This window comes from Serinus canaria, chromosome 4 (assembly GCF_022539315.1).
Source record: "Serinus canaria isolate serCan28SL12 chromosome 4, serCan2020, whole genome shotgun sequence".
Taxonomy (NCBI): domain Eukaryota; kingdom Metazoa; phylum Chordata; class Aves; order Passeriformes; family Fringillidae; genus Serinus; species Serinus canaria.
In genome coordinates this window covers 1,239,848-1,256,295 of record NC_066317.1, presented here as the reverse complement: position 1 = coordinate 1,256,295, position 16,448 = coordinate 1,239,848, and the positions used below count along the sequence as shown (strand labels likewise).

The window sequence follows — 16,448 nt, the reverse complement described above, 5'->3', positions numbered from 1 at the left end:
GCAGAGGCACTGCCAAATAACCATTATGTTTAGCCTCCAGCCCTGGAGGGAAACATCACAGAGAAGACTGAACAGGGACCCTGGCCCTTCCATGTCCCCTGCTTGGTGGTTGGGAACATCACACTGATGTCACAAATGGGGAATTCGACTGACTCTGATGATGGTAAACAGTAGAACCAGGCTAAATTCTTAAAGAACAACTGCCCAGGCCAGCTCTTCAGCTGGCTGAAATCTGTTCAGACCTATTTAGGAAACTGCAACTGGTTGAGCCACATGGATCTGCAGCAGTGCTGGGTTTGCTGCCCCATCCCTATTTCCATGCCAGGCTGTATTCATCACAGGGAGAGGCAGCAAACAACCAAAATGTGTGGACAGGCTCCTAGCCCCAAATAGGCTGAGTGTTTGGAGAGGCTCACATGCTTACAGGGCAGCTGAGATCCAGGACATCTCCTTCTACTCCTGCACTCACTCCTGGCCCAGAGCAGATTACCCAGGAGCAACAAAATGGTCCTGAGTCAAGTGACAAGAGAGGAGGCTCTGGGCAGCATCTCACAAATGGACCAAACCAGGGTGGGGGCAAGAAGCTGCCCTCCCAAACTCATTGTGTGCTTCATTCTACATCCTCCCTCAGCAGCCCTCAGCTCCCACGCCACATCTTTAAATAGAGTGAATTAAAAAAGCAGCTTGTGAATATCAAGTGACCGGAATGCACTTCCAGAACCACCCCTGTCTCATCCCACCATCAGAATTTTTCCACCCCAGCCAGGCACCAGGCCCATCTGTGCCATTTTGTCACACTTGATGATCAGAGCAGCAATAAAACCAGACATCCAGAGAGAGAAAAATCACCACAGTGTACTTGGCAGAGACAGGTTGGATGACAAGCAGCCCCAATTCATTTTGCCTTGCCCAACTCTTATCAGGCAGGAGGTAAAGGGCAGTTCTTGACATCTTCATTTTCCCTCCTGGTTCCTTTTTAATTGTTCATACACTCAGCAGCCAAACCAGAGTTTCTGCCTGTTGGAAGCCAAGGAAGAGGGTGAAGAGCACTGCAGACCTGCTCACAGGGTCTTAATTCAGGCACTGAAGAGGGGAGAGTCCTTAGGGCTGTTTCCCAGAGGGATTTAGCTGTAACCACCTGTGGAATGAGGATTAGTCCCATAGGCAGCAAGGCACTTCTGAAAATCCTGTTCTTAAGTCCTTGACTTCCAGTATATATATTCCAGTATATACACCAATCCACAGGGTCTGTTTGAAAGGGAGGTATATGTTGAGGTGCTTACTTCCTTGGGTTTGTTTCAGTCCATCTCCAGTGCAGACTCACAGCTATAAACATGGGGTGCAAAGTCAAACCAACAGAGTGAGGTTTTTTTAATTATTTATTAGATTTCTTTGGCCTTTTCAGATACTTTTGTGGGAAATGTTTTTTTGCAGTTTAGCAGCAGACCTCCCTGCCTCACTCACTGTTCGTTTTTCAGGGCCTTGTGTACAGTGCTTAATGTTCCTTTCAGGCTGCCTACAAATCACGTTGCACTGTCACTGCAGGAATTTGTTAGGAGCTAGGCAGGAGGGGATAGCCATGGGGAATCACTTGCTCTCTGGCTTTGGAAGGCATTCTCATCCATGTTTTGGTGTTTTGTTTTGCTTGCTGCTGGCTGCTGACGCTGTGTTGGTCCCCCAGGAGCTGCTGAGAAGGGAGAGCAGTGAGTTCGGCCCCATGGTGAGGGATCCCTGCTACGTGCTCAGCGCAGGAGCCAGGTGGGTGTGTGTCCGTGTCCCCTGTGTCCCTGCAGGGCCAGCTCTGGCCATCCCCTTGCCAGCAGCAGTTGTCATGGGCTGTCTAGAGCTCAGACCTGCACAAACACTGTTCCAGGTGTGCTGTGCCCAGCAGACTTAGGAGGAGTTGCTACAAGCTTTTTCTTTCACCACAGACATTAATTTACTGTCGAGTCCTCTTCATGTCATCATGAACATGTTTTTGCAACAGATTCCCACTTTTGTAACTTCAGCATGGGTTTGGTCTGCTGTTGAAACTCACATTGGATGATACCATTAAATGAAGGATCCTAAAGGAAGAAGTACCTCCATGTCCTACTCTGGCTGCTTTTATCCACCCAGGATGCTGCCTCCCCAAAAGCAAGGGACTAAACCCAGGATATTTCCTTAATCATGCTCAACTGGGAGCTGGCCTTTGGGCCTCTTCCCTTCATCCAGGCAGGATGTTTTGCTCAGCAACAGGGGAGAGAGAAATGTTTTTAAAAATAGAAAAGCGTAAGCACAAAGCTCAATGTCTTAGGACTTATGTAAGTCTCCACTTAGCCCCTGATTGTTTTGAAGTTAATGAGAACTGAAGTTGGTCGTGCTGTATTTACATTTAAATAATAAATAGATGTTTGCCCTAAGCCCCGAGTGCCCAAACAGCTAACTCCCATTACAGTAAAAGCCATCAAGAGGGACTCAAAGCATTGTTCACAAAGGAGCTCTGTTCCTCACAAACTTGCAGCAAATGCCAGCCCTCTCTGTGGTCACAGTGGGAGTTAACACTGCCGTGTCCAAAGGTTTCTTCATGTACCTCTGGGTCAGGGAATGACAGCTGGAAGCAGGGGGAGGCTCCTGCTCTGGCTGATCGTACCTCTGGCCATTTTTGCCCCTAAGAACCCATAAATGTTGTTTTAAAGGGACTCAGTCTGCCTTCAGGCACATCCTTGTAGCATTATTTAAAACACGCTTGTTTACTTTGATTTGGAATAACTTTTTCCATGTTTTTTCCTAAGAGAACAATGCAGCTGTTTCAGTTCCTCCTGCCTCCCTCTCTCTCCTAGAGATGGCATTTCATCCTGCTGCTCAATCACTGCTTGTCCCTTCCTTTTTTTTTTTTTTTCTTTCCCCAACCTATTTTCCAAGTAATGGGATTGAACACACAGACTGAAAATAAGTTTACTGGGGCACGAAATGCAGGTTTCTCATTTTCATGCTTCACTGCACAAAGATTATTTGTTATTAACAGTTTTATGATGTTTGTGCAGCATGGGCATCCCGTGTGCTCTGCAAGCACATTTCTCCTGGGAGATGGGAGGTTGCTTTCCCTTCTTGCTCAGAATTGGACTTCCCAAATGATAAGACAAGAGGATAGGAGAAGCATTTTCCAGCATGGGCCCTTCAGGGAGGCAAGGCAGGCAGCAGGAATTACATTTCTAGGTTTTCTTGGGACACAGCTGCCCCATGTGCTGCAGAGGAGGTGGGACCACCCCTACTACCTCTCCTGTTGGAGGAGGAAAACAGTCAGATGGTTCAGTGAGGAAAACCTTGGTCGGCAATCACTTGGTCCAGCCACATGTGCTGTTCCTCTGCTCCCCAGGTGTCACATGGCATTGGGAACTGCTCCACCGGTTTTAGAATGCACAGTTGCTTCCACAGTGGGAGAGATCTCTGAATTAGAGACTCACCATCTGGTGTTCCCCACAAACACTGAGCATCCGAACAGAATACACACTGCTACTGTCCAGGAACCACAGACAATACCGAGAGCAGCCTGTCTGGGAAGCTTCCCCACCCCCAGGCACAGGCTGCCAAATTCTATTCTCAGTCACACCAGAATAAAGCCAGAACGACCCATGTCTTTGACAGAGTTCTTCTTAATTAGTACCAGTACATCTGAGAACAAATCTGGGGCCCAAGTCTCCAGCATCACAAATTGGCAGGATCATTTGACATTGCATCTCAAGAACAGAAAATGCACTGGCAGCAGAGCTTTGTTGTGTTTTACTGGTTTATGATATGGCCTCGTGGTTCCAGGCCACCTTCTCTTGCATATGCCAGTGCCATTATGACTGCTCAGTTTGTTTTCCAGCTAAACAGCCAGACAGGCCAATAGGTTTGGCCATAGATTCCCAGCAGAGGCCTCACTCCAAAGGCCAGATGCCGTTTCTCAGGCTCACATGTGAGCACCCTGAAAGACCTGGAAGGAACAATGCAATCTGCTGGCTTTGCAGCCTTAACATCTGCTTGCAGTTGGAATGTGTCTGTCACACCTGCCTGTCTGAGGGAGCTCTTCCTTATAACGGGATTCCAAGGCTGCAAGAGCTTTTTTCTATTTTCTCCATAGTCAAAATAGTGCATTTTTTTGGCCTTGCTTCCTTCTTGGAGACAGTTGAATCATTTTAATGGCGCCTTTCCAAAATGAGCAGATAACATTATGGGAATATTTGGCTCATAGAGCTGAAATTCTTAAAATTTCAAGCAATTGAGAATGTAGTTTGATAGTAGATAATGTCAAATAGTTTATCTTACAACAATTACTACTCACCCCATCTGTAACAAACAAAATTGAAAGCAGATCAGGAAAGGAAGCCGGCCCTTAGGTTCTCCTAATAGTTTTTCCAGTGAGTTACTGCTGTGGTGCATGCTACGTGTGCGATGTAGCACGCACTGATAATGATGGGAGATGGTGGGAGGGAGTGGATCTGGCTCAGGATTTCACTTCCAGTTTCAAAGCTCAGCTGTACCTCACCTAGACGAGCAGGCAGTGATGCTGGCCTTTGGTAGCGTTGATAACTTGCCCATTAAGGAGGTGCATGGTAAATTTTCCTGCTCGTTGTTGAGTTAATCTAACCATGGTCTGTCTCTTGGTATTCAGGTCTTTCAGCAAGCAAGAAAGAAGCCACTCTGAGAAAATGGCGTTCACCAGTTACTATCCCCATCCCCTCCGCAGCACAGAGCTTGTCGCCGGGCCTGCCACGCTGGTCGAGAATCACAAGGTCTCAGAACTTTCCAGGCCAGATAGCAGGACTTCTGCATTTTTCCCAGCAGAGGCAAGGAGTCACTATGCTGAGCAAAAGCAAGGCTTTAAACCCTTGTTCCTTAACCTTACTCCTTCTGGGCCTGGCCACTCTTCCCCTGATCCACCCGCCCAGGCTCCCTCAGACTTGCAGAGCGCAGGTGACAGCCAGGCTCCGAGACAGCACCATGCCAAACGAGAGGCTGTTCCCCCTGAGGGCAGCGGCAGTGCTCAGGCACAGCCTCTGGATGCTGTCCAGGACAGATCCCCCGAGACTGGCACGGAAGAGATGGTGTGGAGGAGGAAAGCGGGGCTGCTGCACAGGTCCCTCCCGCCCAAAGCAGCGTGGGCTCATTCGGCCAAAGACAATGGCTACGCCAGGGCCATGGCGTCTCCTCCGGCTGCCGGGCCGAAGCCCTCCCAGAGGTGGCAGTCCCTGCCCACGCAGAGCAGCACTTCCTCCGACCCAGAGACTCCTTCTCCCCAGGCCGTGACCCAGCTCCGCATCTCGGAGTCGGGGCTGCAGCTCACGCCCCCGCCGTCGCTGCAGGACGAGGAGGACGACGAGGTGTTTGTCGCACCCTTCTCCCCACCGCCATCCCGTCCTCTTCCCGAGCTCAGCTCTTGCACTTCTGCCAACGGCACGGAGAAATTCCCACCTCCTCCCCCTCCCGCTGAGGGGAACGGGGCAGCTGGAGACAAATCCCCCCGGCTCCCAGAGGAGGCGGGTGTGAGGTAAGGGCGGGCTGGAGCGCGGCAGCTCGGGCGGTGCAGGGCCATATACAGTAAGATATGCGGGGCTAGGACAGATGGGCTCATCCCTCGGGCCCTGGGACCCCAGCTGCCGGCTGGGCCGGGAGCTTGCACGTTTTCAGGGGACAGGGAGTGACAGACTCACTGCTGGTCCACCAGCAGGTGCACTGACAGGTGCTCCCCAAAACCCCCAGGACAGGGGATTACAGGGGAACACTCCTGGACTGGTTCTTCCTGCAGGTTTCAGTGCGGTTGCTTCTGACTCTCTCCGGCACAAAGCTGGAATGGCTGCTGGCTCCTTCCAGTTACTGGGTTTTGAGAGACAGCTGTGAAAATCCATGGTGGGTTTCTCCAAACAGTTAGTATTTCCCAGAATATATTTTGGACCTGGCACAAAATAATGCTGTTCTGAAGCGGTGACCGTCTGCCAAGAAATGACAATGCAAATATGTCACAGTCAGGCTGTATAGGGAAATTCTCCTGAGGGATAGGACTTTGGGCGAGGTGCCCAGGAGGTTTAACTCGGCACAGCTTCCCTCACTCCTAGGGAGCTGCTCTGATATCCATCTGGGAAGAATCTGGCCAGGGCTGTAGTAGGTACTGGCCTTCCAACATAGTAAGGATAAATGGGGTAGAGGTTGCTCAGGATGGCACTCCCGGTGGGGAGGCACTGTCTCCAGCCTGCCAGTAGAAAACCAAGTGACTTGGCATTCACTAGTTCTTTCTGTGTTGGAAGGACAATCCAGCAGTGCCCAGGTTGAAGGGGCAAAACAATTCTCATGCCAGTGGCTTCACACTGTGGACCTTCCCTATTGGAATGAGAAGCGAGACACAAAAACAAGTGAGAGAGAAGGAAAACTTGATTCTTGTAGGCTTGTACCATGTATTCACAATGGTCCTGGGTGGTAGGTTTCTCTTTATCTCACTGAATGTTTCTGTCCACAGCAGCTTCAAAAGCTTTCCCAAAGCCCTGGCCGAGAGGGAGATAACAGGGTTGGGCACCAGCACCGGTGAAAATAACTGGCCAGCCCCATTAAAGAGGACTTGCTCTCCATCTGCTGTGGATCAGCAGCACCAGTCCCCTGCTTCTCCTGAAGGGTCTCAGAGCACTGACAGACAGCCCATAACTCAGCCTGAAGGTAACCCCAGAGAGCCAGCATTGGAAAATGCCAGCCTGGACTCTGGGATAACCAGTACAGCACCCCCAGTGAAAGCAAAGAGCAAGACCCCAGAGGATATTAAGTCAGAGGCTCTAGCAAAAGAAATTGTCCATAAAGACAAGTCTCTGGCTGATATCCTGGACCCAGATTCCAAAATGAAGACGACCATGGACTTGATGGAAGGGATTTTCCCTGGTGGAAGCAGCGTGCTGAAGGAGAACAACATGAAGAGGAAGATGTGGCAGACACAAGGCAGCAGGACGGCGGTGGCGGGTGACACGTAAGCACTGCTGGGCAGAACTCCCTGCTCCCTTGCTTCTAAGGACAGCCTGGGCCCATTTTTTCTGCTTGTCTGTAGGTGAGAGTGAGTTTTGCAGTTCAGGGGTGTGAGGCTGGCAGGGCATTTCCCAGCAGCCTTTCCCATGAGCTGGGCTCTGTGCTTGGGCTCTGAGCTCACCTCTCTGGCTGTGTAGAGAATGACGCTGAGCTTGGGAACAGAGCAGGAAATCAAACATCCCTGGAGATATAACTGGATTTTGCTAGCTGAAGCTTAGTAATCTGAAGCAGTTCAGTCCAAAGCAAAGGAACAGTGATAGTAAAGTAAAATCAGGCAAGCACAGAGGTAATGAGAGGCCAGATTCTGGAATGAGGGTCGAGGGGACCTACTTATTACAAGATCAGCCCAAGTGCCCCAGTGTGGGTTTTTTAAGACAGAGACTTCCAGGTGGCAAGCTGGAGAACTGTCCAGAATTCAGGTGTACTGCATGAAGCCAGGTAAAGGCAGTCTGGCCACCTCCAGCTGAGCTGTGCTGGCTGACCTTCAGGAAGGTAAATCCTGTGCAGTGCTGTGTCCCCTCACCTCTAAAGCTGTGGCTGTGCTGGTGGGACAGCAGCTGGCACGAACCCCCTGATGGCAGGAATCTGCCTTGTCCTGGTGGGTAATCACCTTGGAAGGTACTAGAGAGGGAGTCCTGGAAAACCATGGATCTGAACACTGGGAAAAGTCAGGCTCAGACTGAACTCTTGCTTTTTCTTCACTCTGGTGTAGGAGAGAGGACAAGGAAGCTCCTGTCACCCTGGTCACCTGTCCTGCTTACTACAGCGTTTCAGCGCCCAAAGCAGAACTGCTGAATAAAATCAAGGACTTGCCAGAAGAAGTAGGGGAGGAAGAGGAGCTGCTGGACATCAATGAGAAAAAGGTAAATTCAGCACTCAGCACTGTTTGCTCACATTCCTGAAATAATAATAAGCCATGAAGTGCATTTTTATTTGATGTCAGCTTTTGGCAGCACCCAAAATTGCGTGGGAGCAATTAGGACCACCCGTGAGGCTTCGTTAGAGTGACCCAAATTGTATAAGAGAGTTAATCTGAATTACTCACTGCAAATTGAGTACCAGTCTTGCACCACCCTGAGGCAGGCCTGATTATACCAAATGCTGAGTGTACACACTGTCAGGAGCTGTCCCTGTTCTGCAGCAAGGAAGGAAAAGGGAGAGGTGAAGCAAGTTGTGCAAGGCCAGCACGAGTTGGAAACAGAAACAGAGTCCAGCAAGTCACTGCCCTGAGTGAAGGAGATTTTTCCCCAGGACTTTGCTCTTCAGCGAAGTCAGTTTACCCGTTTCACCTGCTGTCTGCACTCTCTGCAACAGAAGAAACATGGGTTGCTCTTTTTCCCTCACACTTTGTTGTTTCTCTGCCCCACTGAAAGCCAGGCGCACCTCAGCAGCTCAGTCAGCACAACCTCCGTGGGATGGCAGGGAAGGACAGAGAGCAGGCAGGAGGGGAGGACACATTTTGCTCTCTTACTGAGCCTACATTTTGCTGTGGAATTGCCCCCTGCTGCTCATGCTGGAGGCTGCCATGCTCTGCTTCCTGTGCTTTTGCAGGGCCTTCTAATTTGCCCCTGTGGCTGTCTCACGTTAGTTACCTTGTAATTACAGGCATTCTGCTTAGCTCCGGTGTGTGTGGCCTGTCTGTGCCTCTCCTACACACCTCCTGCCTTCCTGTCAAAACCAGCCGTGCCTGCCTCTAAGTCTAAACCGTCCCACACTGCCATGGACACAGTAGCACAGCCCAGAGACACTTTGCTGTTCACCACCTCTTCTTTCTGTGTAGGTGGGTCACTAATCAAAAGCATTTGCCCAGGGCCTTTGCCTGCTGCTTTCATCATGGGGCCCAAGGCACTGGTTGTAGCACACCCAGCTCCAAAGGGAATGGCAGCATTCCTTGGACTCCCTTCCAAATCTGCTTGCTCATACCAAGGTGAGAGGTGCAGAACAAGACAAGGGTGCTGCACCATGAGCCTGCCATGGAGGGCAAGTCCCAGGCCTCAAAGGTTACGTTTGCATGGAAAGCCAGGAGGAGATGGGAGTGATTAGGCCCAGGCAGCACAGTCTGGCCCCTTTGCTCATGGTCTGTGTGCAGGAACACTTGCACAGGCTTGCCTGAGAAGGGCAGCCCCTGTGGGAGGTCATTGGATAAACCAAGCACCTTTCCACTGTAAGTATGGAAAGAAGCTCTGTTGGCTGGTATTTGGGATTGCAGGAGAGTCACTGATTAATAAACACAGACCTAAGTCACAAGCCCCTCCAGCTCCCAAGCCTTCAGAACAAAGGTACCTCACTCTCAGGAGCCCCATAGCCTCCTGCTGCAGTTGGAGGGCTAATCTCCTGGAGCAGGGAGGAACAGCTGCCAGTTCCCAGCAGCTCCATCCACCTGAAAACTTCCTGAGGTTAATGCCAGGCTTTGAGACCACCCTGTGGAGTCCTGCCATAGAGATTTCCCCAGCTAACTGTAACCCTGAACATGGATCCTTCCTGTTGCTCCTCGGGATTTGGTTCAGCAATCAACTGCTGAGGATCTTTCTTTGGAAGGGCCCTTTAGAACCATAGGCCCAGGGAAGGGCAAGGGCTGTTTTTTGTCTCTGGGTACTTCCGAGGGAAGAATGCCCATGAAGGAGTTTTGGTTGACCCTTAGGAGGTGGGATTTAGTATTACCTTTGCTCCCTCTCCCCTGAGCTACCCTGCTAGCCAGTGGAGGTCATCCCAGGGAGTGGATGTTTGTTTTCAGGGAATGTTAGTGGCCTTTTGCTTTCAGGGAATATTCATCCTTTGCATGTGCATGGCAGCAGAGAGCAGGCTGTGCTGCAGCACAGAGCAGTGCATGCCCAAGTGTTCCATCTAGTGGTGCCTGGCCACACAGAGCCATGTGCTCCCTGCTGCCAGAGCAGCTGGGAACCCCATTGCCAGCCCACCCTGGGCACCAGGGCCAGCTCAGTGACTGAGCCTGACCAGTGTGTGAAAATCCTCCTCCCCTGGAGCAGGGCTGCCTCCTGCCTGCACTGACACTCCGTTGTGCTGGAAAGAGGACTTGGAGAGAACCTTCTCAGGCCACCTTGTGACTGACTTGTTCCATCCTGCAGTGTTTGTGTGCAGGGTAGATGAACACACAGGTGTTTGTGCCTCAGCAGTGCACGAACTGGAAACACTGAGAATCCCTACCCTTGTATGGAGAGCCGCTCCTGCTTGCTGGGCTCTCAGTTCCCAGTAAACAGAAGCAGGAATTGCAAGCCCTAGGCCAGAGACTTGCTTCTGCATGTGTCTTTCCACTAAATCCCAACAGAAATTGGGATCTCTGGCACATGTGCAGCCCTGCTGTTCCTGGAGTAACAGAACCCCGGGGGCCTCCCTTTCTTTGGCAAGGAATAGGTGTCAGTGTTTCTGCAAAATGGGTGTGTTCTCTGTGTTCAGACACTGAGTAAATCCAGATCATCTTTGCTGGGAACCCTTCCTCGATGCCTCTGTGTGCAGGGCACTTGTTTGGTGCAGTGCAAGGCGTTTCAGGCTGGGCCTGAGGAGCACATCAGAGCTGTGGCCGCAGCTCTTTGCACTCAGAGGTTTTACAGAACATTCACCTGTAGGTAGCTGGGTATCAGAATACAGTACACCAAATCAGAGATCTCTTTTATATATGTTCATGGAACAAATACATCCTCATGCAACCTGATGGGCTGCTTGGGTTTTCTCAGAGGTGGGGAATTGCAGTATTTTCTCTGTTTCCTCCCTTCTTTGTCAGCTGTTGCTGACCTGACCCTGCTCCTCAGGACCTGAAGCCATATCCTCTTGTTGTTATCCCCCATATGAGCAGGGTGATGCTGGTAACAACCAATGTGGCAATGCTTCCCCTCCAACAGGCTGAGCTCATTGGGAGCCTGACCCACAAACTGGAAATCCTGAAGGAAGCCAAGGAGGGCCTGCTCGAGGACATTAAGATGAATAATGCTCTCGGGGAGGAGGTGGAGCTGTTGATCAGCACGCTGTGCAAACCCAACGAGTTTGACAAGTACAAGATGTTCATTGGCGATCTGGATAAGGTGGTGAACCTCCTGCTCTCCCTCTCGGGACGCCTGGCCCGTGTGGAGAACGTCCTGAGCAGCCTGGGGGACAATGCCAACAGCGAGGAGCGGGTAGGTATGGGCACAGCCCTGGGGCAGCAGCCACCACCACCTCGGCATTACAGCGACCTCCAGGGGCTGCCGGGAGGGCAGCACGGGGCTCTCGGTGCTCGTGTAGCAGCAGCAGCTCAGGCATTGTCCCTGGGACTCTTAATCCCCTTTGTATAAATGGCTGGGATCCTGCAGCCTTTGTCTGGACACAGAGCGGCTGCGTTGGGCACAGCCACATTTTAACACTTTTGGGGTAGGTTTGAAATCAGATTTTCCTGGTAGTTGTTGCTTTCAGGCGAGGTTTCCTGACTTTATTGCAGCACTTTCTGCCTCCCATTTGCAAGGATGTTTAGGCTCCAGTTCATTGGGGTTCACTATATGAGGAGGAATTCCTCCTTCTCTCCCAGGCTTTTGACTGTGCCTCTGGGAGCTTAGCAGCCTTCTCCAGAGGTGGTGCTGGGAGGAAGGAAGGGGCTCAGGGCGTGTGGTGCTGCTGGTACTGAAGGGCTCTCTCTGGTGTGCAGAGTTCCCTGAACGAGAAGCGGAAGCTGCTGGCTGGCCAGCACGAAGACGCCCGGGAGCTGAAGGAAAACCTCGACCGTCGGGAACGGCTGGTCTTGGACATCCTGGGCAACTACCTCTCTGAGGAGCAGCTCCAGGACTACCAGCACTTTGTCAAGATGAAGTCTGCGCTCCTCATAGAGCAGCGGGAGCTCGACGACAAAATCAAACTGGGCCAGGAGCAGCTCAAGTGCCTGATGGAAAGTCTCCCCACGGACTTCATGCCCAGGGATGCAGCAGCAGCGGCTGCCCTGGCTGCAGCACTTGCTACCTCCTCCGGGGTCGGTGGTAAAACACCTCCAGCAGCCTCTTCCTCACTCTAACCTGGCGCAGGTGGAGCTGGGATGCAGCCCTGCCCTAGTCCCTTTCATCCCAGTACTTGGCAGATGGTCCTCTTCAAAGACCGTGGAAAGAGACAGGTCCAAACCAAGATTTTAATGAAGGAAAAAAAAAATAGCAATAATAAAGGTTTTATTTTCCTTTCCTTCCCCTTCTGGTTCATGGAAACTTAAATCAATGTGGAGGGAAATCTCCTCCTGCCCGAGATGAGGAAGCATCTCACAAGAATTAAACACATGACCTTTAATAAAAAACATGACCTCCTCTCTTCCCTCCCTTTTCTGCCTACCTGACACCTCATTAAATAATGAAGGATCTAAGAATGAAGCCTTAAAAATAAAACCAACCCATTTTACTGAACATTATTGATATTTATATTTTTTAAAGAACAAGACGGAATGTGTAAGTTTTTGTACATACTCTAATCAGTTACTTGATTCTACTTTGTTCTGTATGTAGAAAAGACATTTAATTTTGTATTTTGTGAAGACCTTAACAAAAAGAGGGAACCCCAAAGATAGTCATGCAGTAGCTTGAAACATCTCATCGTGGTTTTGTTGCTGTTGTTGTGGTTGTTTTTTAATATAATAAAGGGCTACCAGAAGCAGCTTCACCCTGTTTGAGCACATGCTAAAGATACCATTAAGTGGCCTTACAAAGGAGATTTTGGCCACAAAAATAACAAATTTTTCCTCTTCTGGATCCTGTGATCCTCTGAGTCTGGAGTTGAAACTTCTTTTATGGCAAGCTACGTGTCAGGAGTCCAAGCTAGCATGAAGCAAGGAATTCACTGCAGGAATGTGGGGGAAATTCTGTCTTTATTTTGAATACTCACAGCTGTGGCCTGTGTTTCTGTTGCAGCCTGAAAGATTTCCCTGAGGTGTGACAGGGATCTCTACTGACATGATTTATAGGCCCTGCTTTGAGTAGAGTTTCAGGGAAACAGCGGGGGGAGCTGTTTCAATCCAATCAAAAAATTTCATTTGCCCTAAAAAAAAATCCTACCTACTGCTGCAGTTTAATTTATTAGATTTAAAAACACTTTTAATTCACTTTTTTTCTTGCAGCCACCCTTCCATCTTACACTTAGCAAAACAACTCACAAAGACATGGTAGATCTGGGAGGTGTTTTTGTATTTTGCATTTAGTGAGTTCTTCCCTGAAAAATACAAGTCCTGCACTTTATCCCCAGGTCAGGAAGAGGCTCCATCCAAACAGGATCTGCCTGTTTGCTCCAGGAACCCACATGGCTTCAGGGGGAGCACCTCCAGCAAGTTTGGGGTGGACAAGGCAAGTCCTGTGTGTGTTCCCACAGTGCAGAGAAACATCAGCTAATGAGGCAAGTGATAGTCACTGATATTTTTATAACAGCTTGTATTTTCAAGTGAGAAATTAGTTAAAGCCACAATTTTTGTTCTAAGTGCAGAAAAACTCTCTTTGCACAGTTTTCTTCAAAAATCACCTTCTAACTGCAAAGTTTACTGAGTTTGATAGAAGGACACCTTGATATGTATTTAAAGGTAATTAAACATCAGGCAAGCCTGAAGATTTCCTTCTCAGCCAAAAAGATTTACTTCTGTTACCTCTGGCAAAAAGGGGAGTGCCTTCATTGCTCTTTATCCCACCTTGCTTTTCTGTTGTGGCTATGAAACTAGAGGATAATGGAAACCCAGAATTTTCTAGACTGGTTTCATGGGACAGGAATACCAGGGTTAGAATTTTCCACTTACTGTCCAGTCCTTGTAAACTTAGTGACACAAATCTGCATTTTGGGTGTGGCCCCATGAGATTTTTAATACTGAACCTGTATTGCAGTGGGCAAAGCCAGTGCACCAGGTATAGTGACCTCCCTCTGCTGTGCTACCCCTTCCCCAAAATGCACCTCAGGGAAGGGCTTTTCAGCAGCCTGGCAATTTTTGCTAGAACGTTACAACAGAAACATCTGGTTTGGATATTGCTGTGGAATGCCCAACATCCCACCCTGCCCCAGGGATGACAGCCTGGCCTGTTTGCCAGCCTGGGGGGGCTCTGGTTGTAGGTAACCATGGGTGGGACTCCTTCCCAAGTCAGTTTGTGATGCCTGGGTCAAGCACCTTCTCCAGAGCTGTCTCCAGGTAAGTCATGGACTGCTCAAGGATCGTGTGACAGCCACCTTCAGCTGGCTACAGGCCCAGTGGGAAAGCATGGATCTCCCTTTGGTGACTTGAGGAAAGCCCTGGTAAGGACAAAGCAGTGACACTGCTGACACGTGGTGCCAGTTCCAAGTACAATCTCCTTGTGCAAAACCAACACCATTATGTCACAGTTGTACATGAGTTAGGAACAGCCTTTTGCCTGGGTCAGCATCCCTGAAATGATTATCTCCAGTCAAAGCAGGCCAGCTCTCAGTGAGGCCTCACGTGCTTTTAGCAACATGCATGTGATGGAAGCCAGGAAAATCTACTCATCCAGCTTCAAATTGGCCTTTTTTTATCAGAGCCCTGGGGCGACTGGCGGTCACAAGGAATTCACATCAGATGCTTCCCTCAACACTAAATCCAGTAAAGAGTGTTTACATACCAGGGTCTGCTGCTTGTAGGTTTGCACACAGGATCTTTTGTGAAGGTTACCTGTAAAATTGGTCCAACCCAGGGCACAACAACAGCTTGTGTGTCAGTTTATCCATCATCTTTACAACTCAGCTGCTGTCCTGATTGTTTAGGCTGGTAATTAAGCAAGTAAAGCGGACTGGATAGCACTCCACACCCACTCCACATAAATCCTGTCCTTTGCAAAACAGGGAACAGAGAGCTGTTCATCGAAGAGCCCCTGCTTTACATCACTGTGAGCAAACTGAGGCACACCTAGAGACCCCATCCCAGGCTTCTCCATGCCTCATTCATTCACCCTGCAAGGCAGTGTTTCCATAAGAGCTGTTTATCCCTTTACACCCCTCGGAGGGGACGTGTCCTGACTGTGGCACAGTCTTACAGCTCGGCTGTGTTCCCACAGGAGTGCTGCTCGTGCCTTTGCACACCAACCAAGTGTCCTGCAGCTCTGCTGTGTGAGGGGGTTTTTCTATCCCTGTGTGACTGAACAATCAGCCCTTGTGTTGTGCAACTGGATGTGTGTCTGTGGCCAGCCTTTGTGCAGCTTGGCTTGCATCAGTGCCAAAAACCATTGCAAAAATCTGCTTTCTTCTTGCCTGCTTCAAGATGTTGGGGAGATGGAGCCAGCCAGGCTCAGCACCCTCAAACAAGCTTGAGAGGGGGTCAGTGTGGTTCTGCCTGCTTTGAGATTAGGAAAAGGGGCTTGTTTTCCCCTAAACCATAGAGGAAACAGGGTACATGTGGGCCAGGCAGCTTTTTCCCCTGTGGTTTGCAGCCTGAGGCCGTCGCCTTCTGCTAGGGCTGCACTGAGAAGCACAGGGACTTCAAATGAGAAAATCCAGCCATACTTGTTAAATTCTCCCTTTAAGCACTGAGGGAACTTAAAGGACTGAAATGCAAAAGAAAAAGAAAACAAAAACAAGGACATACTTCAGCTGGGGAGGGTAAGAGCTGGTGAAAGGGTGATGGAGAACGGGAGGAACCACTCATGAGGTGCTTGTGCTTTTACTGAGGTGAAATAAAACTTTGATTAAACAAATATATATACACACAAACCACCGGCTTAGAAGAGATGAAATGGGAATACGAGAAGCCGTGAGGGGAAGTTTTGGGAGAGAAAGGAGCCCGGAGCAGAAGCTGCTCGTGGCTTTTCCCGCCAGATTTTTCGGCGGGAAGCCTTTTACCTCAGGGACCCCACCACCATCCTAGGGGCTGCTGAGGGGAGGGCGCCCTGAGCCAGCCCTCACCAACCTTGCCCCCAAACACCCCAAAAACTTCCAAAAACGAGAATGCCTGTCCCTCCTGCTGTGTTTTTATTGCCAACACCTGTGTGGCAGTCGGGGCTAACGAGGGACAGCTGTGCCAGGGCCAGTCCAACAGGAGTCCAGCCTGAGGGCGCACGTCTCAGCCTGAAGCCTGCTGAGAAAAAGTGAGTAAAGCTCTATTTTCATGGGGTTTTTTTTACTCTTCATGGGGCAGATTGGCAGCATGCAGCTGCATAGGAGGTTTAAGGGGAAGAAAAGCCCTGTTTGTTGGAAAGAAGCAGCGTCAGGTGTTTGGTTTGGCCTGTGGGGATGGGAGGGTGCCCACACCATGGGGGTCTCAGCTCCTGCCCACAGCCTGGACAGCACAGTGCAGGGTTTGTACCATCTGACCCCAAGGATATCCCAGCCCTGCACCATCCAGGCTCGTGCCCAGACCTCCATCAGACGCTGGGAAAGGGGAATGGTGTGGTTGTGGTTTCCTGTGGGCTGCCCCAGAAGGCTGTGAGGTAACGCAGCACAAGGTTTGGGGCTGATTTTCTTGAGTGAGTGCTCAAGTGCCT

At 50.1% G+C, this 16,448-nt stretch overlaps 1 protein-coding gene across 5 annotated transcripts in view; it reads left to right on the top strand.

Moving 5' to 3' along the window:
* The window catches only part of SHROOM3 (shroom family member 3), a 111,511-nt gene extending 98,863 nt beyond the window's left edge, over positions 1-12,648 (top strand). For 4 of the 5 annotated variants that reach the window (XM_030238934.2, XM_030238936.2, XM_018923543.3 and 1 more), the window contains 6 exons: positions 1,682-1,758; positions 4,637-5,512; positions 6,476-6,970; positions 7,739-7,889; positions 10,884-11,156; positions 11,660-12,648. In XM_030238934.2, coding sequence (XP_030094794.2) covers positions 1,682-1,758; positions 4,637-5,512; positions 6,476-6,970; positions 7,739-7,889; positions 10,884-11,156; positions 11,660-12,019 — 2,232 coding nt within the window. In that variant the 3' untranslated portion in view covers positions 12,020-12,648. The remainder of the gene's footprint in view (positions 1-1,681; positions 1,759-4,636; positions 5,513-6,475; positions 6,971-7,738; positions 7,890-10,883; positions 11,157-11,659) is intronic. The other variant, XM_030238935.2, reaches the window with a different exon arrangement.
* The last annotated feature ends 3,800 nt before the right edge of the window (positions 12,649-16,448 follow it).